We start from the raw sequence: 27,270 nt of genomic DNA on the forward strand, positions 1-27,270 counted from the left end.
ATTGATATAGTGCCTTTAACGTAGTGAAATGACCAAAGACGCTTCACAGGAATGTAATCAGGCCAAAAATTTGGCACCAAGCCAAAGCAACAGACATTAGGGCAGGTGACCAAAAACATGGTCAAAGAGGTAGGCTTTAAGCAGCATCTTAAATCAGGAGAGAGAGGTAGAGAGGCGGAGAGTTTTGGGGAGGGAATTCCAGAGCTTAGGGCCTAGACAGCTGAAGGCACAGCCACCAATGGTGAGACAAAGGGAGTGGGGGATGCACAACAGGCCTGAATTGGAGGAACGCAGAGACCTCGGAGGATTGTAGAGCCAGAAGAAGTTAGAGAGGTAGGGAGGAGGGAGGAGGGAGGGAGGCCATGGAAGGATTTGAACATGAGGATGAGAATTTTAAAATAGACTCGTTGGTGGACCGGGAGCCAACGTAGGTCAACGAGCACAGGGATGATGGGTGAACGAGACCTGGTGCAAGTTAGGATACGGGCAGCAGAGTTTTGGATGAGCTGAAGTTTATGGAGGGTGGAAGATGGGAGACCGGCCGAGAGACCGTTGGAATAGTCGAGTCTGGAAGGAACAAAAGCATGGTGGGGGGGTTTCAGCAGCAGATGGGCTGAGGCAGGATCATGCTCTTCTAATGTCCTTGCATTACTTTACTGGGATGATCTTATACCATTTAATAGACTTCTGCTTCTCTATTAAGCAGTTTTCAGCTTATTCAACTGTCAATGATTAGAGTATCAGTTGTCTCAATTCATTCCCCCTTCAATTTTTTTAAATCTCTTGCAAAGGGGCATACTTATCTATTAGTTTTCAGTTCTGAAATAGGGTACACACCTGAAACATTAACCAGTGTTTTTTTTCTTTACAGATGCTGGCTGACCATCTACTTATTTTCAGAACTTCCAACACTTGCAGTTTTATTTTTTGTCTTTATTTACATTTGTGTCCTTTAGTTTTTCTCCACAGTTCCATCCAAGTTAAATAACCTGGGCCCGGAATTTCCTCGGAATTGCTCCCAGTCTGCCTCCATAACTTTGCTGGAAGCGTGGCGGAGACTCCGTTTACACACGTTAGCAGGGTTTCTGCCACACTTCCTGTTGTGGTGTGGGGGCAGTTCCACAGAAATTCCGGGCCCTGCTGAAACTACATTATCCATTCCTCTCCACGTTTAAAAAAAAAACCTTGGGTCCTGTTCCTTTTCAATTTTCTTTTCTCTAATGGAGTTCTCCGAGTCTCTGTTCACAACTTTTTTTTATTCGTTCATGGGATGTGGGCGTCGCTGGCGAGGCCGGCATTTATTGCCCATCCCTAATTGCCCTCGAGAAGGTGGTGGTGAGCCGCCTTCTTGAACCGCTGCAGTCCGTGTGGTGACGGTTCTCCCACAGTGCTGTTAGGAAGGGAGTTACAGGATTTTGACCCAGCGACGATGAAGGAACAGTGATAGATTTCCAAGTCGGGATGGTGTGTGGCTTGGAGGGGAACATGTTGTTCCCATGTGCCTGCTGCCCTTGTCCTTCTAGGTGGTAGAGGTCGCGGGTTTGGGAGGTGCTGTCAAAGAAGCCTTGGCAAGTTGCTGCAGTGCATCCTGTGGATGGTACACACTGCAGCCACAGTGCATCGGTGGTGAAGGGAGTGAATGTTTAGGGTGGTGGATGGGGTGCCAAGCTAGCGGGCTGCTTTATCTTGGATGGTGTCGAGCTTCTTGACTGTTGTTGGAGCTGCACTCATCCAAGCAAGTGGAGAGTATTCCATCACACTCCTGACTTGTGCCTTGTAGATGGTGGAAAGGCTTTGGGGAGTCGGGAGGTGAGTCACTCGCTGCAGAATACCCAGCCTCTGACCTGCCCTCGTAGCCACGGTGTTTATATGGCTGGTCCAGTTAAGTTTCTGGTCAATGGTGACCCCCAGGATGTTGATGGTGGGGGATTTGGCGGTGGTAATGCCGTTGAATGTCAAGGGGAGGTGGTTAGACTCTCTCTTGTTGGAGATGGTCATTGCCTGGCACTTATCTGGCACGAATGTTACTTGCCACTTAACAGCCCAAGCCTGGATGTTGTCCAGGTCTTGCTGCATGCGGGCTCGGACTGCTTCATTATCTGAGGGGTTGCGAATGGAACTGAACACTGTGCAATCATCAGCAAACATCCCCATTTCTGACCTTATGATGGAGGGAAAGTCATTGATGAAGCAGCTGAAGATGGTTGGGCCTAGGACACTGCCCTGAGGAATTCCTGCAGCAATGTCCTGGGGCTGAGATGATTGGCCTCCAACAACCACTACCATCTTCCTTTGTGCTAGGTATGACTCTAGCCACTGGAGAGTTTTCCCCCTGATTCCCATTGACTTCAATTTTACTGGGGCTCCTTGGTGCCACACTCGGTCAAATGCTGCCTTGATGTCAAGGGCAGTCACTCTCACCTCGCCTCTGGAATTCTGAAGCCCTAAATCCTGGAATCATCCTCATCAATCTCCCTAACGGGAACATAGGAATTGCTAGATGTAAAAAGACCAAGGTCCATCTAGTTGACTTTCTACCATCCTGGTAGTCGCTTGATACAATGATAGTGGAGTTGTTGACTAATCATAGCAATTAATCTCTATCAATTAGTCTACAACAGATCCAGACATGACACCCCAGTGGGATGAGCTTTGGGAACCATAGGTCCAAAGTCATCTTTTTCGACCCAAGCATTCTACACTTACCACATGTCATATCTCAAATTACTCATACATTGTATCCCAAAATGTTATTTTATGATTCACAAGATACTTTACGAATGCAGGCCCCAAGAAAACTTTTCACCTTCCCTTTGGCCCGATAATGGGCTTAGGCTCCCCTCATCGGAGAAACAGGATGCCGCTCTGATTTTCCGTTGGCAAAGCGGGGACTTGCGGCTCTTTGCTCCTCTACAGGCGTAGGCCAAATATTAAAATGACTTCATCTCCGGGATTGGACTCGGAGTCAACATCTGGTCATAGCAGCAGGTACATGTCCCACCGTACTTCAGCCCCATTAAAAAGATCCTTTGACTTTTAGATTTATCTTGGCTTAGATTACCACAGGATGTTCCCCCCCACCCGCGTTCCCCCCCCCCTCAGTGCCGATCTGAATGGTGCTGCCGAGTAGATAGCTGGGGCTGCGAGGATTCTTACTTGGTACATCAGTTGATAAATCTGCAACACAGCCTATCTGGCCGGCAGGTTGCATGACAAATTAATCAGAATCTTATAGTGCTCAAATTGGGACCTGTCCAAATCGGTTACTGTAAGTGGATTCCACTATATTCCTCATTACCTTTGCATGCTTCAGATGAACATTTCAGTCGAAAAATTTATGTGATGTTGCTATGCCAATGAGCACAGAGATGGCCGTGTGACTATTTTCCCCCAGTCTTAGCAGCACCATTAGGCAAGACATGTCCCCATGGAGCAGAAGAGCAGATCAGAAGTGACAGAGTGGCACTGGGTGAGCTGGGAGAGTTGATGAGAGTCCGTCCTCTCATTGAGAACATAAGGGAGGGATCTTATTCGGGAGGAATGGTGCGAAATTATGAAAAATGAAGATTACAATTCCTGTGACTGATAAATGTGGGATATCTTTCATTCCAGTTTCAATTTTGGAATGAGAAGAGTACAGATTCCACTGCAGGGGAGAGCGTTCATGCCAATATAAAGACGACCCCAAAAGCTCATCATTTACACAGAAGTCCCAGTGGGACAGCTTATTTTCACTGGTCAAGTTGCTTGCAAGCGTGGAAAAGGCAAGATTGGCTGAAAACCAGTGTGAGTACCTACCTTGTGATTGTTGGCTGCTTGAAACAAGGCAGCCAGTTCTGGGATCCTGGGCAAATACATGAAAAGGGAGGACAAGAATAGACCAGCTAGTCCGTCAAACCTGTCCGGTTCCACATGTATATTAATCAGAAGCTTATAATGCTCAAATTGGGACCTGTCCAAATCGGTTTCTGTAAGTGGATTCCACTATATTCCTTACTGCCTGTGCACACTTCAGATGAACATTTCATCCTGTTCCTGTTCACACTGTAAACTCCTCCACCTCCCACCAATCTCCTGGGAGAGGCAAAAGAAGGGAAGAACAAAATCTTAGGCCCATTCAAGAAATAAAAACTCAGGGAAATTCCTCTCCAACCCTTGTTGGCAGTCAAGCAAACTTTAGGAGACCAGTGCCCAGTGCCACGATTCCACCAACTCACCTATAACTCCAGATATCTTCCACTTACAAAAACCTGTCCAGCTCCCTTTGATTACTTGCAGCAAACCAACATTACCACAGATACTGGTAACTTATTCCTTGTTGGGGGGATGGTGGAGAATTGCTGCATGCACGAGTGCACTCGCTCAAGGAGAGCGGGAAGCTGATCGAGCAATATTCAGTGGAGGTCAGCCAATTAAAATAATGACGTGTTCCCTGTGCCCTTTTTACTATCGCATGGATCCTGCGGGCGGTGGCTGCTGATTTCTAAGTAGGCTGCCAGACTGCTGCTGCTGGGACTATGAAACCTCGGCAAAGGGGCAGGTGTCACGACTGCCCCCTTTAATGAGGAGACACTGGGTGTTTTGACAGAGGCGGTGAGACGGAGGAGGTTATCCATATTAGGGGCACCGGGGGGATCACCCACTCTGAGACCAGAGAGTGAATGCTGGCTCCCACGTCCATTCATCATGGGAGCAGATAAGAGAGAAATTCTCTGGAGTGAGGGAATGTGCCAAGGTAAGACTGCCTATACTCTGCCAATCAAATTACATCCATGCCTGCGGTATGCATGGCACGAGCACATTACCCCAGATCTAGTGCAGTGTCGGCAGTGGCGCGTGTCAGCTGTGGCTCAGACGGCAGTATTCTCGCCTCTGAGTCAGAAGATTGTGAGTTCGACTCCCACTTCAGAGACTTGAGTACATAATCCAGGCTGATACTTCAGTACAATACTGAAAGAGTGCTGTGCTGTCAGAGGTGCCGTCCATCTAATGAGTCATTAAACTGAGGCCCCGTCTGCCCTCTCAGGTGGACTTAAAAGATCCCATAGCACTATTTCAATCTCAGAAATTTTCAATTGACCCCTAGTCTCAACAGCTTTTTTGGGGAAGAGAGTTCCAGATTTCCACCACCCTTTGTGTGAAGAAATGCTTTCTAATATCACCCCTGAACGGCCTAGCTCTAATTATAAGATTATGCCGCCTAGTCCTAGACTCCCCCCAACCAGAGGAAATAATTTCTCTCTATCTACCCTATCAAATCCTTTAATCATGTTAAACACCTCAATTAGATCACCCCTTAATCATGAGACCCAGGCATTGGCAACCATCTCTCCAAGGCCAGTAAAGAAGCAGCTTCAGAAATGTTTTAAAGCACTTCACAGACAATGAATTACCTTGAAGAGCAGGGTAAGCGAATGTGGCAGCCCACAAACAGCAGTGAGATGAATGACCTGTCGATATGGGGTTTTTTTTTTTTTTTGGGCGGTGTGCATTGAGGAAGAAGCTCATTGATCATTGGGGAGAACTCCTTGTTCTTCTTCGAATGGTGGCGTAGGACCTTTAACGCCGCCGGTGCAGGCAGGTCAAACATCTCATCTGAAAGACAACACCTTCGGGCAATGAATCGCTCCCTCAATACTGTAATGAAGGGAGAAAAGTGGAAAGAGAAACCACTTATTTCCCGAAGGCTTGGTTTACAAAAAAAAAATGAATTTATATATTTTTTTTTAAATTGGGGTGGAGAAGGGGCTACAGAGAAAGAAAATTAGAATCATACAGCACAGAAGGAGGCCATTCAGCCCATCGTGCCTTTGCCGGCTCTTTGAAAGACCCATCCAGTGCTGGCAGGAAAAGGAAAAGAAAACAACAACTGCGGACCGAAAATGAGGCTGTGTTGTAATATATAATTATGAGGCTCTCCCCGAGCAGCCAGTCCTTTTACAGTTGTGTACCTTCTCGGAGTGGTCTTTGTGGCTTTAACTAAATTTTTACTCAGTGCTGGGGGGCGGGGGCGTGGAGGGGTGGCGACTGGACTCTGTGAATGGGATCTAAAAAAACACCCATTGGTAGTAGCAAAAATGACCATCCAAATTCACACAGAGAGCTGCACATCAATTCCACCCTGAGACCGGAGCGTGAACATTATGTGATTGATTTCCCTGCTCTCATGCAGCAGAGAGCTGCAGTTTTCCAACTGGAACAAGCAGCAAAAAAAAACCCACCATTCTGAAGATTCTGAATCGAGGAGATTTGCACGATTTCTAAATCGGTTTCGGTTTTCAATTTGGTCCTTCCTTAATCGGCACCGACCGGAGAACCTTCGCGTGTACTGGATTTCCACTTCTGAGTTTTTGCAAAATGTTATGTGCTTGCAGTTATTGCTTGTTCCCACAGGAAAATGGAGGCAACGTTACTGGATATGAAATACAAACCAGCGCCATTAGCAGCATCAACCTTGTGACAATGAGACTCGTCTCATCAGAGCTGTCATGGAAACAAGTACAGCAATTTTTCATTACTTACAAACCCCACAGCCACCAGCTGTTTGCCATATTATTTTTTCCCATTTCCCTTTCAGGGAACATTAAGCTTCTCCTTTGGAAAAAAGCAAGATAATTCTTTTCTATCGCTGTCTGTTATTAAATGTGTATTATTTTATTTCCTCCCTCCTTCCTTTCATTCACAATGACACAAATCAGACCACAGTGCCCAGCTATCGTTTACCATGAGGTAGGGTTCAGTGATAAAACTCACAGGCATATTTGAAGATATTTCTCTTGGGTCAGCATGGCTCAGGTAAGGAGCTGAGAGGAATCGGGAAATCAAACCAACATCCTCCCACTCTAGAATACCAAACCAGCATCCTCCCACTCTAGAATACCAAACCAGCATCCTCCCACTCTAGAATACCAAACCAGCATCCTCCCACTCTAGGGAATAACAAACCAGCATCCTCCCACTCTAGGGAATAACAAACCAGCATCCTCCCACTCTGGAATACCAAACCAGCATCCTCCCACTCTGGAATACCAAACCAGCATCCTCCCACTCTAGGGAATAACAAACCAGCATCCTCCCACTCTAGGGAATAACAAACCAGCATCCTCCCACTCTGGAATACCAAACCAGCATCCTCCCATTCTGGAACACAAAACCAGCATTGTCCCACCCTAGAATACCAAACCAGCATCTTCCCACCCTAGAATACCAAACCAGCATCCTCCCACTCTAGAACACCAAACCAGTATCCTCCCACTCTAGAATACCAAACCAGCATCCTCTTACTCTAGGGAATATCAAACCAACATCCTCCCACTCTAGAACACCAAACCAGTATTCTCCCACTCTAGGGAATACCAAACCAGCTTCCTCCCACTCTAGGGAATACCAAACCAGCATCCTCCTACTCTAGGGAATACCAAACCAGCATCCTCTTACTCTAGGGAATATCAAACCAACATCCTCCCACTCTAGAATACCAAACCAGCATCCTCCCACTCTGGAATACCAAACCAGTATTCTCCCACTCTAGGGAATACCAAACCAGCTTCCTCCCACTCTAGGGAATACCAAACCAGCATCCTCCCACTCTAGGGAATACCAAACCAGCATCCTCCCACTCTAGAATACCAAACCAGCATCCTCCCACTCTGGAATACCAAACCAGCATCCTCCCACTCTAGAATACCAAACCAGCATCCTCCCACTCTAGGGAATACCAAACCAGCATCCTCCCACTCTAGGGAATACCAAACCAGCGTCCTCCCACTCTAGAATACCAAACCAGCATCCTCCCACTCTAGGGAATACCAAACCAGCATCCTCCCACTCTAGAATACCAAACCAGCATCCTCCCACTCTAGAATACCAAACCAGCATCCTCCCACTCTGGAATACCAAACCAGCATCCTCCCACTCTGGAATACCAAACCAGCATCCTCCCACTCTGGAATACCAAACCAGCATCCTCCCACTCTGGAATACCAAACCAGCATCCTCCCACTCTGGAATACCAAACCAGCATCCTCCCACTCTGGAATACCAAACCAGCATCCTCCCACTCTAGGGAACATAGGAACATAAGTGGGCCATTTAGCCCCTCGAGCCTGTTCCGCCATTCAATGAGATCATGGCTGATCTGTGACCTCCATAAAACCGCCTTAGCCCCATATCCCTTAATACCTTTGGTTAACAAAAATCTATCAATCTCAGATTTAAAATTAACAATTGAGCTAGCATCAGCGGCCGTTTGCGGAATAGAGTTCCAAACTTCTACTACCCTTTGCGTGTAGAAGTGTTTCCTAGCTTCACTTCTGAAAGTCCTGGCTCTAATTTTTAGACTATGTCCCCTAGTCCTCTACTCCCCAACCAGTGGAAATAGTTTCTCTCTATCTACCCCATCAGTTTCCCTTAATATCTTGAAAACTTTGATCAAATCACCACTTTATCTTCTAAATTCCAGGGAATACAACTCTAGTTTGTGAAATCTCTCCCCATAATTTAACCGTTGGCGTCCAGGTATCATTCTAGTAAATCTCCCTCCAAGGCCAACATATCCTTTCTAAGGTGTGGTGCCCAGAACTGAACACAGTACTCCGGGTGTGGTCTAACCTGGGCTTTGTATTGCTGCAGCATAACTTCAACCCCCTTGTATTCTAGCCCTCCAGACATAAAGGCTAGCATTCTATTAGCTTTGTTGATTATTTTCTGTACCTGTCCATGTCATTTTAATGATCTATGTACATGGACCCCTAAGTCTCTTTGGACCTCAATGTTTTGAGCTTTTCACCATTTAGAAAGTACTCTGATCTATCCATTTTAGGTCTAAAGTGGATGACCTCACACTTGCCTACATTGAAATCTATTTGCCACAGTTTTGCCCATTCACTTAATCTATTAATATCTCTCTGTAATTGTATGCCTATCTTTGTGTCATCGGCAAACTTGGATATGTGGCTCTCTATCGCGTTATCTACTTCGTTAATAAATACAGTGAATAGTTGAGGCCCCAACACAGGTCCCTGTGGGACACCACTAGTCACATCCTGCTAATTTGAGTACCTGCCCATTATCCCTACTCTCTGTCCCCTGCCACTCAGCCAATTACCTAACCAGGTTAATAATTTGCCCCCAACTCCATGAGCTTCAGCTTTAGCTAACAGTCCCTTATAAGGGACTTTATTGAATGCCTTCTGGAAATCCTATAAACAACATCCATAGACATTCCCCTGTCCACTACTTGGGTCTGGGGAATACCAAACCAGCATCCTCGCACTCTGGGGACACCAAACCAGCATCCTCTCACTCTGGGAAATACTAAACCAGTATGCTCTCCCTTTGTGGGGGGCCAAAACAGCATCCTTCCACAATCAAACCAGCATCATCCCACTCCAGCAGAGATTAATGTAACATCCTCCCAGTCAGTGCTGCTACATGCTGACGTTATGGCACCACACATTCCATTCTTTGATTTAGGACTCTGGTCCAGCAAATAAAAAAACTTGCAATAATAGCCTACAGTAAATATGATTTATTATAAGATCATTAGCTTTAATCCTCTTAAATCTGTATAAAGCTGTAATAATAATTAAAAATAATTTACAGGCTTTTGAAACCCAAGCTTGCCATTACCTAAACATTACTTGTTGATTTATCCCATCTTACTCTTTTCAACCTTGGTGGTGTCATCACTCAAATGCATGCAGAAAATGATATTTTCACTGCCTTCGGGTATATTAGCAAATTGTGCTACACACAGTAAGTGTAGAGACTCCAGCCCCAAATGACTTGTCCAATCTATCAGCGTTGGCCCTCCACCTAGGTTGCTCAATTGGAAAAAAGCAACGGTACTGAAGTCCTCCAAAGGTTAAAAGAGAACATAGGAATATAAGAACACGAGTAGGCCATTCAGCCCTTCGAGCCTGTTCCACCATTCAATTAGATCACGGCTGATCTGTATCTTAACACCATCCACCCGAGAATGAAGCAACTCACTTAATACTCCATTGAATTCAAAAACTTGTTTAATTCAAATTAGCGCAAAAAATGACTTTGAATCATCAGAAACTTGAATATAGGCCTTGTGAAAAAAAAAATAATTGTACCCACAGACCTCTCGCTGAGAACAACTCTGATCAGCCCACAGACATGAACGAAACACAGAGGGGGTGATTTTAAACCCCAAGAACGGGTGGGTTGGGGGCGGGTGGGAGTTGAAAATAGTTGTTTTTTTGGGTCGCGACCGCAAAATTTCTGGACTTGGCATTCCCAGTGGGAAGCCTGTACTTTTCTGCACCGACATTAAACCCGGAAATAAAGCCGGGTTGCGGTCGCAACTCAAAAAACAACTGTTTTCAACCCCCACCCGCTCCCAACACACAAGTTCTTGGGGTTTAAAATCACCCTCAGAGTATCAAGAAGATATATTTTTTCTCTCTACGTAATATTTTGTAAAAGCATAATATTGCTAACCACACTGAGAACAAAGTATTCCCAGATGGAGTCTGCCCCCTATTTGAAAAGGATTGACGAATGTGGAAAATTTGTATCTTTTGTTATTTCTGGATCTGGAAATTGCACTCCAGTCCTGGAAGGGCTCTAAATATCAAAAAAAGAGATCAAACCTGCACTCCATTCCCACTGGCATAGATAGGTTTATAATAACATTTAGCGGTCATAGAAATAAATTCACTTGTTCAAAGATTTGGTTTCAAATATCAAATATCAAGCCCCAGGGAAAGCTGGAATCTAGCAACTGAAAATGTTTATAAAGCAATTGATACCAAGGGAGCATGTTTCGCCATCGCACTACTCTCAGAAACCACCAGCATCAAACCCGTCAAGTTGTCTCTAACTGTACCCCCGATGATTTGCTACCTAGCTGTCAGCCGTGGTTCAATCAGTAGCACTCTCGCCTCTGAGTCAGAAGAGAACTGTAACCAGGACAGTTACTTCACGAGTTCAAGTTCCACTCCAGAGACTTGAGCCCATAATCTGGGCTGACACTCTCAGTGCAGAACTGAGGGTGTGCAGCACTGTCGGAGATGCCATCTTTTGGATAAGACGTTAAAATGAGGCCCCGTCTGCCCGCTCAGTTGGGCGTAAAAAGATCCCATGGTACTATTTGGAAGAAGAGGAGGGGGAGCTCCCACCCCCCACCCCCCCCGGTGTCCTGGCCAATATTTATCCCTCAACCCACATCAATAAAAACAGATTATCTGGCTATTTATCTCATTGCTGTTGGTGGGATCTTGCTGTGTGCAATCTGGCTGCTGTGTTTTCTACATTACAACAGTGACTACACTTCAAATGTACTCCACCGGCTGTAAAGCGTTTTGGGACATCCTGAGGTCATGAAAGGCGCTATATAAATGCAAGTTCTTCCTTTCTTATGCAGCAAGTTAAAATTGGAGGGGATGGAACCAGAAGAACCTAAGAGTTGAAAACAGATGTTCATAGTTCATTGTATAGCAGGAGGGGAAAAGTTGAACACTTTCATCATTTAGGTATGTATCTAATAATTTCAACAATAATAAGTAAATAATCCATTGCGAATAATAAATACACATACGTGGTACAAATTACATGTACAGCTTGGTTTTGCACCCTGACCTACACCTCAGACATAATTCTATTGTACGCAATTTAAGACCATTGCAATAGAATCATACAGGCCAAACAGTATGGCAGCTACATACTTGAACAGCTTGTCTGTCTGAGCTGCTGTAGACAGAGATTTGTGGTGCCTGTGTCCTGGAAGACGTGCTGACTGTAGTGGTCGTGGTTGATGTCGTTGTACTTTGGTCATTTTCCATGGCTGGTCACTGCACGTACATCAGGTACAAATATGAGGTACGCAAGGCTTCAAAGCTGAAAGATATCAAAACAGTGACAATTTAGGTACTGTCCCCACCACTTACTGTCCATGCTTATCGCGGTCAGCCACCTATATGGGGCAAATGGCGCTAACTGCTTGCCATTTCCACTGAAGTCAATCACAAAGGCAATGCTTATAACGTACCAACTATTTCAGGCAATTCAGCAGTGCCACTGTAATGACGCCAATGGAAATAAAAATGAGGAGAGATGTAAAACAGGCTACCAATTCGCTATCACCCGTTTTACACTGTCACATAAAGTCAAGATCTACCCGCAAAGTCTTTCCGCACACCTTATGAAATTTAGTTTGGATGTTCCTCAAATCTATTCAGTGCGATTATGATCCAGATCAGGCTTTTCTCACCCATACCGACACTTTTCATGGTTCCGTAAAGTTCCTTTGCCAAGTGGGTTCTTCACACACTGAACCAGCAATAAAAGATGTTGACAACTCAATGACAGAAATGCATTTCAGCCGACCAGCAAAAGCATTGCAAGTTTGGACCAAAGTCAGGAACAACTTAGGACTTGGAAACTATTCTCTAGGTGTTGGAATGGGCCCAGATAGTGATAATTGAGTGCAGTGAGAATAATAATGATGACTTACTGCATTTAGTAATCACACTGTGCAATGATGTGTGCCAGAACATATTTACAAGCTGACACACAATACCACTGCACCTCTGCCAGTGTGTTACTGGAGCCACTTCATTCGTACGAAGGAATAGCTGTGGTGTTTGGGAATTACCTGATTTGCAGACTTGAGGATGAAGCCTTATAATGTATTGTTAACTTGTGTGTCACATTCTAAATAAATGTCAAGAGAATTGCCAGGGAAGTAACACTTTGGAACACCATGCAGCTGCCATCTTCCACATGATGGGTTACTGATCTCAGCAAGCAAGTCGAAGGCCAGGCATTGTCCCATAGGAAGAGCGGGAGGGTGTGTGGGACCTCACGCGGGACAGCTGGGCTGAAGAGTTCTGGATGAGTTGGAGTTTGTGTAGGCTGGGCTAATCAAGTCTCAAATGGTAGTGTTGGTATTCTGGAAGGAGGAGATCAAATTACCCAAAGAGTCTTCTTCATCTGAATCTATGTTATGATTCTATTCAACATTAAATGGGAGGGGGTTTGGAACACTGTTTCAAAGGGATAAACCCTTCACCATTTTGTTTATTTCCCGATCGTTGAAACTCAGACTGTCTAGAAATGATTTGAAACCTTAAAAGGGACATTCCAAGCACGGCTCACAAAAAATGTTTGTTTGCTTCAAAAACAAATGTGAAATTTATCTTCTGGTTTTACTTTACTTTTCAGTTCAAAAACTATCCTGTGCATGGAGACTATTCTGGCCATTCGCCACACCAATTCCCATGCTCAATGTTTGGCATTCACAGGATGATGAGGCAATGCTGGACACTGAGTCCAGTGTCCATGCTGAGCCAAGCGATGATTGATTATAACTTGTGTCGTGTGGACACAAAGCCCTCTCTTTGGGCTGCTCTTTACCAATTTTCAATTCAGCTGAGTTGATAGATGCACTGCCTATTGTGGACTGGAGCAATGCAGACTTGTAAGATTCCCTGTTTAATTCCCAGTCGGCGCTGAGTTAAAAGCACGTTGCATAAACACTATTTGTATTCCCTTGAGTTTACATGGTTGAGGGTGATCTAATCAAGGCCTTTAAAATGATAAACGGATATGATAGTTTCTCTGTATCTGCTCTATTTCCTCTGGTGGGAGAATCTAGATCAAGGGGGCACAATCTTAAAATTAGAGCTCGGCCATTTAGGAATGAAATCGGGAAGCACTTTTTCACTCAAAGAGTAGTGGAAATCTGGATCTCTATCCCCCAAAAAGCTATGGATGCTGGGTCAATTTAAAATGTCAAGATTGAGATCGATGGATTTTTGGTAGGTAAGAGTATCAAGGGATATGGATCAAAGGCAGGTAAATGGAGTTGAGGTACAGATCAGCCATGATCAAATTGAATGGCAGAACAGGCTCGAGAGGCTAAACGGCCTCCTCCTGTTCCAGTTCTGGTCTCCATATCATGAAAAGGATATAAAAGCACTGGAGAAGGTGCAAAAAAGATTTACAAGGATGATACGAGAACTGAGAGGTTGTACCTATCAGGAAAGATAGAACAGGCTGGGGGACTTTTCTCAAGAAAAGAGAAGGCTGAGGGGTGATCTGATAGAGCTCTTTAAGATTCTGAAAGGATTTGATAGGCTAGATATAGAAAAGATGTTTCCACTTTTGGGGGAGACTAAAACTAGGGGCCATAAATATAAGATAGCCACTAATAAATCCAAAACGGAATTCGGGAGAAACTTCTTCACTCAGAGAGTGGTTAGAGTGTAGAATTTGTTACCGCAAGGAGTAGTTGAGGCAAATAACACAGATGCATTTAAGGGGAAGCTAGATAAATACATGAGGGAGAAAGGAACAGAAGGATAACTTGGGAAGAAGCTCGTGTGGAGCATAAACACCGGCATGGATCAGTTTGGCTGAATGGCCTGTTTCTGTGCTGTACAGTCTATGTAATTCTATGTCATGTAAATAATATCAGTGAGGTCAAGTCAAATCTAAAGGGTTCTGATATTTAAACCTCTAGTAAGCTCTATACTTGAGCTGATTTGCATCTGTTGATAAACAGGATGCTAAAATAAAATTTAAAGGAACACTGTCATCAATTTGTCTTCACATTATTGAAGATGGCAGTAGAATGGGTTCACCAGAATGGCATTTAAACAGTGATATTCAGATATCGTAACAGATTCAACCTGAAAACTGCAGTGTTTAGAAACTTTCAAATAGCGTTGAATGATCTCAGCAGCGCTGCAATGACAGTTTTGGTGAAATTCGTGTTCTTGAGTTATGGAGCGGGGAAAAGAATCAGCCAAGGTTCTTTCTTGTCATTTCTATCCCCACATATAACAATACTGTCAGCAGTGGCTCAGATGTCTCGCCTCTGAGTCTGAAAGTTGTAGGCTTAAGACCCACTTCAGAGACTTAAACATAAAATCTAGGCTGACACTCCCAGTGCAGTACTGAGGGAGTGCTGCACTGTCAGATGGGCCGTCTACTGGATGAGATGTTAAACTGAGGCCCCATCCCCTCTCAGGTAGACATAGAAAAACTTACAGCCATTCGGCCGATCGTGTCTGCACCAGTTGAAAAAGAGCCTCCCAGCCTAATCCCATTTTCCAGCACTTGGTCCATTGCCATGTAGATTTCGGCACTTCAAGTGCATTTCCAAGTACTTTTTAAATGTGATGAGGGTTTCTGCCTCTACCACCCTTTCAGGTAAAAGATGTAAAAGATCCCTTTGCACTATTTTGAAGAGCAGGGGAGTTGTCCTGGCCAATATTTATCCTTCAACCAATACCACTAAAACAGATTATCTGGTTATTGTCACATTGCTGTTTGTGGGACCTTGCTGTATACCAATTGGCTACCACATTTCCTACATTACAACAGTGACTACGCTTCAAAAGTATTTTATTGGCTGTAAAGCACTTTGGGACATCCTGAGGCGCTATATAAATGTAAGTTCTTTCTTTCTTCCTTTACGGATGGAGGAGAGAATCAAACTCACCTTTGATGACTCTCTTGTTGAATATCTATTGATACGGAATAAGATTCATGCACAATGAATGGTCACTTGGATGATGTACCAGAGGGCATGTAAACACCCACAGAACTGTACCCCAGGGCAAATCACTGCCGTCATAAGATGGAGAATCAGTCATTACTGTCCCCGAGAGAAACCATGGCAGCATGGGGGGGGTGGGTGCAGATCCTTATTATTTAGGATCAGCCCTGATGGGCATTCAGGGAGGTGGACAAGACTATCCTAACTCCTCTCTCTGTCAGGATTTCTGTTGTGTTAGAGGATGGGAGATGAGAGGAAAATTAAATGAAAGGGATGAACTCACAAACATATAAATGCTGGAAAATATACCAAATAAAGTGTCAAAAATCAACATTTTCTGGGGGGGGATATGAATTATTTTTAAATAAACTCTACTTACAATTTCATATCATCTCCAATAAATTAAGTCACCAGATGAACTCCTTTCATTTGTGGACGAGGGACTGTTAGTATTATTTTAAGATAGGAACATAGGAACAGGAGTAGGCCATTCAGCCCCTCGTGCCTGCTCCGCCATTTGATAAGATCATGGCTGATCTGTGATCTAACTCCATATACCTGCCTTTGGCCCATATCCCTTAATACCTTTGGTTGCCAAAAAGCTATCTATCTCACATTTAAATTTAGTAATTGAGCTAGTATCAATTGCCATTTGCGGAAGAGAGTTCCAAACTTCTACCACCCTTTGTGCGTAGAAATGTTTTCTAATCTCACTCCTGAAAGGTCTGGCTCCAATTTTTAGACTGTGCCCCCTACTCCTAGAATCCCCAACCACCCTATCTATTCCCCTTAATATCTTATAAACTTCGATCAGATCACCCCTTAACCTTCTAAACTCTAGAGAATACAACCCCAATTTGTGTAATCTCTCCTCATAACTTAACCCTTGAGGTCCGGGTATCATTCTAGTAAACCTACGCTGCACTCCCTCCAAGGCCAATATGTCCTTCCGAAGGTGCGGTGCCCAGAACTGCTCACAGTACTCCAGGTGCGGTCTAACCAGGATTTTGTATAGCTGCAGCATAACCTCTGCCCCCTTGTACTCCAGTCCTCTAGATATAAAGGCCAGCATTCCATTAGCCTTATTGATTATTTTCTGCACCTGTTCATGACACTTCAATGATCTATGTACCTGAACCCCTAAGTCCCTTTGGACATCCACTGTTTTTAACTTTTTACCATTTAGAAAGTACCCTGTTCTATCCTTTTTTGATCCAAAGTGGATGAACTTACATTTGTCTACATTGAATTCCATTTGCCACAGTTTTGCCCATTCACCTAATATATCAATTTCCCTTTGTAATTTTGTTTTCATCTACACTGCTTACAATGCCACCAATCTTTGTGTCATTGGCAAACTTAGATATGAGACTTTCTATGCCTTCATCTAAGTCGTTAATAAATATTGTGAATAATTGAGGCCCCAAGACAGATCCCTGCGGGACTCCACTAGTCACATCCTGCCAATGTGAATACTTACCCATTATCCCTACTCTTTGTCGCCTTTCGCTCAGCCAATTTCCAAACCAAGTCCGTACTTTTCCAACGATTCCATGGGCTTCTATCTTAGCTAACAAGATAATTGGCAAAAGAACCAAAGGGGAGCTGAGGAGATTTTTTTTTACCCAGAGAATTGTTATGATCACAAATGCACTGCCTGAAAGGGTGGTGGAAGCAGATTCAATAGTAACTTTCAAAAGGGAATTGGATACATACTTGAAATTTGCAGGGCTATGGGGAAAGAGCGGGGGAGTGGGACTAATTCAATCTCTGTTTCAAAGAGTCGGCACAGGCACAATGGGCCGAATGGCCTCCTTCTGTACTGTAAGATTCTATGACTGCCAGTTTTCAAACCATAAGTACCTTCTTCATTCTGTTGGGATGTCACAGTAAAATATTTTGATCACCTCAGGCCTTCCTTCATAATTCCTTCAGTCCCAATTTCATACATGCGAGAGGTTTCTCTACTGTTTATTGCTTGTTTTACCTCCTCTCAATTGATTTCTCTCTCAAAGTTAGCCAGCTTGCCAACTGACCTCTGATGTGGCCCATAATCTGAGCAGCAACAATAGTTATCTCCCTGTTCAAGAGTTATTGGAACCATTACTGTCCAATATGCAAGATGCCTTTCTCCTCACATTCTTCTTGTCTTGGTCATTAGCTGGTTGAAATGCATTGTTCTTTACACCTCTCTTTCCTCTCAGCACTTTCACCATTGCATGTAGTTTCCTGCTGTCTGTACATCTCTTCACCCACAACTCTTCCCTGCCAGATTCCATCTTAATTGACTTCTCAGTAACTTATCTGAAAAGGACAAAAGCAGAGGATGGAAGTTTTTGGAGTGTGCTGCATATGGAGGGCGTTGGCTATCAGCTGGGAGGGCAGACTGACCAGTGCTGAAGTCAAGAGAAGTAACCCACATGCAGTCAGGGCGATGAGAAGATCTTGATGGGCAGAGCATGATTGAAGATTGATACCCTTAGAAGGTTATAGGGAGGGTCCCATGAGGGGAGGGGGGACAGGTGCAACTGTGTAGACGAGGAACACAGAAAGAACTTTTCATTATGGTCCATCCAACTTCAGTGGCAGCAGAAATGGGAGAGATGTACAGACAAGCTGTTATGGGGATAAAACTGTGATGGTTACTGCTGAGTTATATGAAGAGCAGATCTGGAATTTTTGGGCTCTGAAAGACTCAGCAGTGGTTGGGCATTTCACTGAGAGGAACGTAGTGCAATTTGGGACATTCTTACTGTCCAATGTCACTATATTTCCATGCTTAAATTTACTACAGTACTGCAAATGTCTCTCAGAAAAGTTAATTTTGCACAAACATCCTGACAGTCTTGAATTAAGCAAAGTATTCTTTGAGCTAATATTTACTGATTTACAGCAATTATATCAGATTTAACACAGCAGGCAGTGATGCACTTGACTTTCCATAGATTTGAAAGCAAACTTATTAGGCATTTAAAAAAAACAAGTTTTCAATATTGCTTTGTTAACGTTCTGAATATTGGATTTTGCTTTTTAGCTGTTCGATATCCGTTTTATTTTTCTTCCCACTCTATCTCCCCTCATGTCTTGCTACAGGCAGGCGCCACTCCCTCAGTATCCTATCTATGCCACTATGTAACGTGCCACCAAAAAGATATTCAAAAAGTTGCTTTGAGTTGTACTTCCTTCCAACTTTCTTTCATCACCTCCACATCAGTCCCCCTGAGAGTGGGAACTCAACTAATGAAGAACCGCAAAGGCGGTGTATATTGATGCACCAACACCGTAAGACATAGCTTTGCCCACTCCTTTTCAGCTTGAAAAAAAATCTGTACACACTGCCAGTAACTTGTTGGCATTGTGCTTTAGTACACTCTAGGTTTCGAATGCCAACCTGAGCAAAAATCACACTTGGACTTCACCCAAATGGCGAGCTGCAAATCCAAACTAGGCTGTCAAGCATGGCTGTAGGCACTAAGTAAGGTGCATAATTGATGGTAGAGAAAGAATGTCATAGAGGTTCTAAAAAAGTTCAATCACCCACCACTGTGGCAGTGCTGTAGTGACTATTATTGACTGTACCTCATTTTATAGATAGACCTGGGGCCATACTCTCCAAGTTGTTCTTTATTTTCAACACTTTATTTTGGTGCATTTTCTAGCATTTTGGAATAGACATTTTATATAATCTACATATTATAAAAAATCTCGAGTAAGGCATTCATTTCCTGTCCAGAAACCTTACTTACCATTGTCACGATTCTTGATCACACTTTAGTGTCAACATTTTCAATTGTCCTGGCCAAAATTTATTCTTCAACCAATGTCATTAAAAAGCACATTATTTGGTCATTTATCTCGCTGCTTTTTGTGGGATCTTGCTGTGTGCAATTTGGGTGCCGCATTTTCCTACACTGCAACAGTGACCACACTTCAAAAAAAAAGCACTTTATTGGCTGTGAATCACTTTCAGATGTCCTGAAGTCATGAAAAGCACTGTGTAAATGAAAGTTCCTTCTTACTATTGTAAATTACTGTGCCAACATTTCTCATTTAATTTTGCTATGTCAACTGTCACGATGTAGTTGCAGACTCTAGGAACTAGGCAGCTCTGTAGGGGGAGTTGCTGAAGCCTTTCTCATAACTCCTTGTATGTAAAAAAAAACCCTTATATTTATCAATTGACAATGGATAATGCAACATGCAATTGACTAGTATACGTAAATGTAACAACTTGCATTTATATAGCACAAACAGCAATGTGATAATGACCAGATAATCTGTTTTAGTGATGTTAGCTGAGAGATAAATACAGTCCAGGACACCGGGGAGAACTCCCCGCTCTTCTTCAAAATAGTGCCATGAGATCTTTTACATCCACCTATGAGGGCAGAGCACTCTCGCCTCTGAATCAGAAGGTTGTGGGTTCAAGTCCCACTCCAAAGACTTGAGCACATAATCCAGGCTGACACTCCGAGTGCAGTACTGCACTGTCGGAGTTGCCATCTTTCGGATGAGACGTTAAACCGAGGTCCCATCTACCCTGTTAGTTTGGACATAAAAGATCCCATGGTGCTATACGAGGAAGAGCAGGGGAGCTCTCCCCCCAGTGTCCTGGCCAATATTTATCCCTCAACCAACATCACTAAAATAGATTATCTGGTCATTTATGTCATGGCTATTTGTGGGACCTTGCTGTGCGCAAATTGGCTGGCATGTTTCCTACATTACAACTGTGACCAGAACTCGCTGCTCTTCTTCAAATAGTGCCATAATAATGACATCAGTTCTAAATTAGCCTCTCGCTAATTTGTATCTGGGCCCTCTTTTCCTATCGTCATTGTTTGATTTGAAGTGGGGCTTTAAATTTGCCTTTTCTGTACTATTTACTATTTTATATAACATCTCATGTTTTCCAGTCTTTCATCATAACTCAGTCCTATGCAGCAGTCACATGGCTCCAGGGCTTCAACATCTCCCTTGTGTCTCAGTAACCAGAAATGGACATAGTGCTCAAAGTGTGATCTGACTGTAATGAGCGTAGCTTTCTTCAACTTGTACACCACCACATTTGCTGTAGGAGCCGTGGCTCAGTCAATAGCACTCTCACCTCTGAGTCAGAAGGTTGAGAGTTTGAGTCCCACGCCGAAGACTTGACACTCCCAGCACAGTACCAAGGGAGTGCTGCACTGTCGGAGGTGCCGTCTTTTGGATTAACCGAGGCCCCATCTGCCCTTTCGGGTGGATGAAAATGATCCCATGACACTATTTCAAAGAAGACCAGGGGAATTCTCCCTCAACCAACATCACTAAAACAAATTATCTGATCATTATCACATTGCTGTCTGTGGGACCTTGCTGTGCACAAATTGGCTGCCGCATTTCGCTACATTACAACAGTGACCACACTTCAAAAGCATTTCATTGGCTGTGAAGTGTTTTGGGGCATCCTGAGGTCGTGAAAGACACCATATAAATGCAAGTTCTTTATTTGTTTACAGACACATAACACAACAAAAATATCAAAAAAAAATCATTGGAACACCAATGTAACATCATTATGATGAAAATGTTTACATAATTATTCTTACCCCCCCCCCAAAACAAAACTTTTGCCTACACTTCCCCATGAATATGGTGCCCCTTTAAAAGAAGGAGCCAGAACCCAAAGGACTACAACTCCCAGAAAACACTGCCGGCTGTGCGCAAGCTCAGTCGCTCCTGTCTATAGTAAATACGTCACATCTTGCATATATTCAGCAATGGCATTTTTTTTTTAACGCCAAAAAAACATCTTTTAAAACTCGAAGCTTCGCGGTGCATTTGAGCAGACAGGTAGAGTAAGATGCCATGCATTTAAATAACGCCCCCCATTCATTGTAGCAGTCACCCTTTTACCCAGCGTGTCAATATCACTGCACGAACACCGTTAAGTCTGCTAAAACAAAGGTGACCAATGAGAGATGGGTTCTGACACCACAGTTCTGACAGGCAATGTAAAAAAAACATTATCAAATATGCAATTAAAATGCATTTTCTATATTGCACGGTATGATGTGCATCAGTGAATTACAACTCCTGTCCGCAGCTTCCGCTAATTGCGGCGTGTCTGCAAATTGCAACAAACGATAGTGAAACCTACATCAATATTCCTGCCGTCTTGTAATTTTTTTTTTTATTTTGTTCTAATTCCTCACGATAGGCTTTTAGACGGTGACAATCCTGATGCGAACAAATGCACAGACACAAACACATAAAAGTCCTGTATTACTGGACCTGAAATCTAAATATTCAGGACAATTTGAGTGCATGTCATTTTCAGATCGATTTCACGCAGAACTTACTCGGAATTTCTTCGGAAATAGATTCTGCAAACGGCTGCAATTACAAACAAAAATGCAATTAGCTTAATTGGTTAATACAATTATTGCTTATATTATATTAATTGGCACGTGCAGCGTGGCAAGGGGGCATCTCTGCACAGAAGTGAAGATGACTTTTATGCATTATTTTGCGGGAAGGGTGCAGGCACTTACCTGCATTGGACCGGTATCACGGAGCTTGCATCTCTTTCTCTCTTCCCCCTATTTAATGTATCTCGCATAGACCAGACGCGGGTTCTGAATACAGTATCAGAAGCGCAGTCACGTATTGCACTGCGCAGAGTCTGGTGCGAGCAGAGAGAAGGGGAGGGAAGGAAAGGCACATCTGCACGAAAGTTGATTTTAAAAAATATTAACACACAGCACCACACAGTGCACCGGAGGAAGAAGAACAGGTTGTGTGTTGGGACTGCACTGAGTTGTAAACGCCAGATAGATGTTAGAGTTTTCTCCAATGTACAGAAACGGTTTCTTCATTCTATAATGCAGATCAGTGGCTGCATGTGTCATAATATCAAGTCTTTACACCTTACCATCAAATTGGGAAAAAAAGGAAGGCATTGCATTTATGCAGCGCCTTTCACAGCCAGTGAATTACTTTTGAAGTACAGTCACTGTTGTAATGTAGGAAACTGGACAGTCAATTTGTGCACAGCAAGGTCCCACAAACAGCAATGAAATAAATGACCAGATAACTGAGGGATAAACATTGGCCAGGACAGTAGGGAGAAGTCCCCGGCTCTTCCTCAAAATAAGGCCACGGGATCTTCTACATCCACCTAACAGGGTAGACGCAGCCTTGGTTTAACGTCTCATCCAAAAGAAGGCACCTCTGACAGTGCAGCACTCCCTCGGTACTGCACTGAAGTGTCAGCCTGGATTATGTGCTCAAGTGTCTGGAGTCGGGCTTGAACCCATTAACCTTCCGACCCAGAGGTGAGAGTGATATCACTGAGTCAACAATTCAATGTCATGATGGGAGAGTTAAAGTAAGAGAAGAAAGAGCCTGATTGAGCCGAATAATCTTTTCTCATCCTGTTCTTATTTGTCAGTGAAAGTATTAGGGGAAAGTTCCTACTGCAGCATTTAGAATCTCCCCCACCCCACCATCCACATGCAACAACAGCAGAATCTGTACCAGGTACTAACTATCCTTTTACAGTGCAGACTGATGAAAGACATCAGTTTGGATCAGTTGGTGGTTCTCTTGCGTCTGAGTCAGTAGATTCATGGGTTCAAGCCTCACTCCGGGATGGGAGAACATAATTTAGGGTGGCCTTCTAGTACTGAAGAAGTACGGCACTGTTGAAGGTGCTGTCCTTTGGGTGAGATATTGAGTCAAGGCCTCACCTGCCAGTTTGCTGATTGAGATGGACAGTCGGCCCATAACACTATTCAAGTAAGAGAAGGGCAAATTCCTCCTTCAACCACCATCACCAAAAACAGATTAATTGGTCATTCATCTCATTACTGGTTATGGAGTCTTGCTGTATACAAAATGGCTACCTCATTTGCCAAAATAAGGACAGTCACTGCTCCTCAAAATTATTTTCAAATGTTACAGGCATTCCAGAACAAGGGAAACTTATTCTTTTTTCCCACTGTCCTCCGATTGTCCCTCAAATTTTCTCCTTTTTGTCCCCTCTCCCCCTCCCAAGGCAGTGATTCACTTAAAGAAGTACTATCTTCAAGAAAAATGTTTGCAAACAAAACAATGCAGATTTTTGAATTGTGCTGAAAGGCATCATCACATTACTTGCACATGGCTATATTGTAGTGAAAATGATGCCTGACTCCAGTGGGACTGCTCTCTGTACCCTCACTCCCTTATTACTTGGGGGGTGGGTACAGTGTGCAATCCCACAGGGGTCAGTGCTTGGGCTGAGGGGGTTACAGACTGCAGTCCCACAGCGATCAATGATTGGATGGGGGTACAATCATTATTCTTAATCGAGCATAGTTGTCTAAAATTCAGTTCTTGAGAAATCCCAATGTTTTTGCAATTTGTCCAAGGTCCTGATACCACCAAATAATAGGAAATCATGTCTGACACAAATTTAAAAAGAAAAACAAATGCCCCAGGAATAATTGTTACTTTGTTAATCACGTGGAAGCATATTCCATAGCCATTCCCCAAGGCCAATTTACCAAAGCAGCCCCCTAATGTGAAATTTGCTACATCTGTGAATGTGCTTCATATAGGAAAATGTTTTTTTTATTTGTTCATGGGATGTGGGCATCGCTGGCAAGGCCAGCATTTATTGCCCATCCCGAATGTGATCTCAGGATTATTATCAGTGCCATGTGCTAGTGAGTATAGGAACAGGAGAATAGACCAGATGAATGCATGGCTGCAGGGATGGTGTAGGAGGGAGGGATTTAGATTCCTGGGACATTGGGACTGGTGGGACCTGTACAAGCGGGACGGGTTACACCCGAGCAGGACCGGGACCGATGTCCTCGCGGGAGTGTTTGCTAGTGCTGTTGGGGAAGGTTTAAACTAGAATGGCAGGGGGATGGGAACCTGAGCAGGGAGACAGAGGAGGGGGAAACAAGGATAGAAACAAAAGACAGAAAGGGAAGAAGCAATAGTTGAAGACAGAGAAAACAAGGGCGAAAAACAAATAGGGCCATAGTGCAAAATAAAACTTAAGATGACCAGCAATCTTAAAAAGACAAGTCTAAAGGCATTGTGTCTAAATGAGTGGAGCATTCGCAATAAGGTAGATGAATTAACAGCGCAGATAGATATTAACGGTTATGATATAGTTGTGATTACGGAGACATGGCTGCAGGGTGACCAAGGATGGGAACTGAACATCCAGGGGTATTCAATATTTAGAATGGACAAGCAAAAAGGGAAAGGAGTTGGGGTAGCTTTATAAGTAAAGGAGGAAATCAATGCAATAGTGAGGAAGGATATTGGCTCAGAAAATCACGATGTGGAATCTGTATGGGTGGAGCTAAGAAACACCAAGGGCAGAAAACGTTGGTGGGGGTTGTCTATAGACCCCCAAACAGTAGTGAAGATGTAGGGGAGGGCATTAAACAGGAAATTAGAGATGCATGCAAGAAGGGTACAACTATAATCATGGGTGACTTTAATATACATATAGATTGGTCAAACCAAATTGTGGGGGAGGAATTCCTGGCATGTGTACGTGATGGTTTTCTAGACTAATACATTGAGGAACAAACTCGAGAACAGGCGATCCTAGACTGGGTATTGTTCAATGAGAAAGGATTAATTAACAATCTTGTTGTACGGGGTCCCTTAGGGAAGAGCAACCATGACATGAGAGAATTCCTCATTAAGATGAAGAGTGAAGTAGTTGAATCTGAAATTAGGGTCCTGAATCTAAATAAAAGAAATTATGAAAGTATGAGGTGCAAGTTGGTTATGATAGATTGGGAACTTTACTAAAAGGGATGACAATGGATAGGCAATGGCTAATATTTAAAGAACGTGTGCAGGAATTACAACAATTATTCATTCCTGTCTGGCGCAAAAATGAAACAGGAAAGGTGGCTTAACCGTGGCTTACAAAATAAATTAGGGATAGTATTAGATCCAAAGAGGAGGCATACTAAATTGCCAGAAAAAGCGGCAAGCCTGAGGATTGGGAGCAGTTCAGAATTCAGCAAAGGAAAACAAAGAGATTGATTAGGAGGGGAAAAATAGAATATGAGAATAAACTAGCAGGGAACATAAAAACTGACTGTAAAAGCTTCTATAAATATGTCAAGAGAAAAAGATTAGTGAAGACAAATGTAGGTCCTTTACAGTCAGAAATGGGGGAAATTATAATGGGGAACAAAGAAATGGCAGAACAATTAAACACATACTTTGGTTCTGTCTTCACAAAGGAGGACACAAATAACCTGCCAGAAATGTTAGGGAACCAAGGGTCTTGTAAGGGGGAGGAACTGAAGGAAACCAGTATTAGTAAAAAAAAGTGCTAAGGAAATTAATGGGGCTAAAGGCTAACAAATCCCCAGGCCTGATAATCTACATCCCAGAGTACTAAAGGAAGTGGCCCTGGAAATAGTGGATGCATTGGTCATCATCTTCCAAAATTCTATAGACTCTGGAACAGTTCTTACAGATTGGAGGGTGGCAAATGTAACCCCACTATTTAAAAAAGGAGAGAAAAAACAGGGAATTACAGACCAGTTAGCCTAACATCAGTAGTGGGGAAAATGCTGCGGTCTAATATAAAAGATGTGATAACAGAACACTCGGAGGGCATTAACAGGATTGGACAAAGTCAGCATGGGTTTATGAAAGGGAAATCATGCTTCACAAATCTACTGGAGTTTTTTGAGGATGTAACTAATATAATAGATAGAGGAGAACCAGTAGATGTGGTGAATTTGGATTTTCAGAAGGCTTTTGATAAGGTCCCACACAAGAGGTTAGCGTGCAAAATTAAAGGGATTGGGGGGAATATACTGGCATGGATTGAGAATTGGTTGACAGACAGGAAACAGAGAGTAGGAATAAGCAGGTCTTTTTCCGGGTGGCAGGCAGTGACTAGTGGGGTACTGCAGGGATCAGTGCTTGGGCCCCAGCTATTCACAATATATATCAATGATTTGGATGAGGGAACTAAATGTAAAATTTCCAAGTTTGCAGACGACACAAAGCTGGGGTATAATGTGAGCTGTGAGGAGGATGCAAAGAGGCTCCAATGTGATTTAGACAAGTTGGGTGAGTGGGCAAGAACATGGCAGATGCAGTATAACGTGGATAAATGTGAGGTTATCCACTTTGGTTGCAAAAACAGAAAGGCAGATTATTATCTGAATGGTGATAGATTGGGAAAAGGGGAGGTGCAACGAGACCTGGGTGTCCTTGTATACCAGTCGCTGGAAACGAGCATTCAGGTGCAGCAAGCAGTTAGGAAGGCGAATGGTATGTTGGCCTTCATTGCAAGAAGATTTGAGTACAGGAGCAGGGATGTCTTACTGCAGTTATACAGGGCCTTGGTGAGACCACATTCTGGAGTATTGTGTGCAGTTTTGGTCTCCTTATCTGAGGAAGGATGTCCTTGCCACGGAGGGAATGCAAAGAAGGTTTACCAGACTGATTCCTGGGATAGCAGGACTGACGTATGAGAGATTGGGTTGACTAGGCCTATATATACTAGAGTTTAGAAGAATGAGAGGTGATCTCATCGAAACATATAAAATTTTAACAGAACTAGACAGACTACATGCAGGGTCGTTGTTCCCGATGGCTGGGGAGTCCAGAACCAGGGGTCACAGTCTCAGGATACGGGGTATGCCATTTAGAACTGAGATGAGGAGAAATTTCTTCACTCAGAGGGTAGTGAACCTATGGAATTCTCTACC

At 43.5% G+C, this 27,270-nt stretch overlaps 1 protein-coding gene across 3 annotated transcripts in view; it reads right to left on the minus strand.

The window, feature by feature from the left end:
* Positions 1-22,205, minus strand: part of LOC137331250 (polyhomeotic-like protein 3) — a 67,744-nt gene extending 45,539 nt beyond the window's left edge. For 2 of the 3 annotated variants that reach the window (XM_067994910.1, XM_067994907.1), the window contains exons 1-3: positions 22,069-22,205; positions 21,877-21,910; positions 11,697-11,868 (exon numbers count right to left, since the gene is read on the minus strand). In XM_067994910.1, coding sequence (XP_067851011.1) covers positions 11,697-11,813 — 117 coding nt within the window. In that variant the 5' untranslated portion in view covers positions 11,814-11,868; positions 21,877-21,910; positions 22,069-22,205. The remainder of the gene's footprint in view (positions 1-11,696; positions 11,869-21,876; positions 21,911-22,068) is intronic. The other variant, XM_067994909.1, reaches the window with a different exon arrangement.
* Between the last annotated feature and the right edge of the window lie 5,065 nt (positions 22,206-27,270).

The sequence above is a fragment of the Heptranchias perlo genome, chromosome 13, assembly GCF_035084215.1.
Source record: "Heptranchias perlo isolate sHepPer1 chromosome 13, sHepPer1.hap1, whole genome shotgun sequence".
NCBI classification, from domain to species: Eukaryota; Metazoa; Chordata; class Chondrichthyes; order Hexanchiformes; family Hexanchidae; genus Heptranchias; species Heptranchias perlo.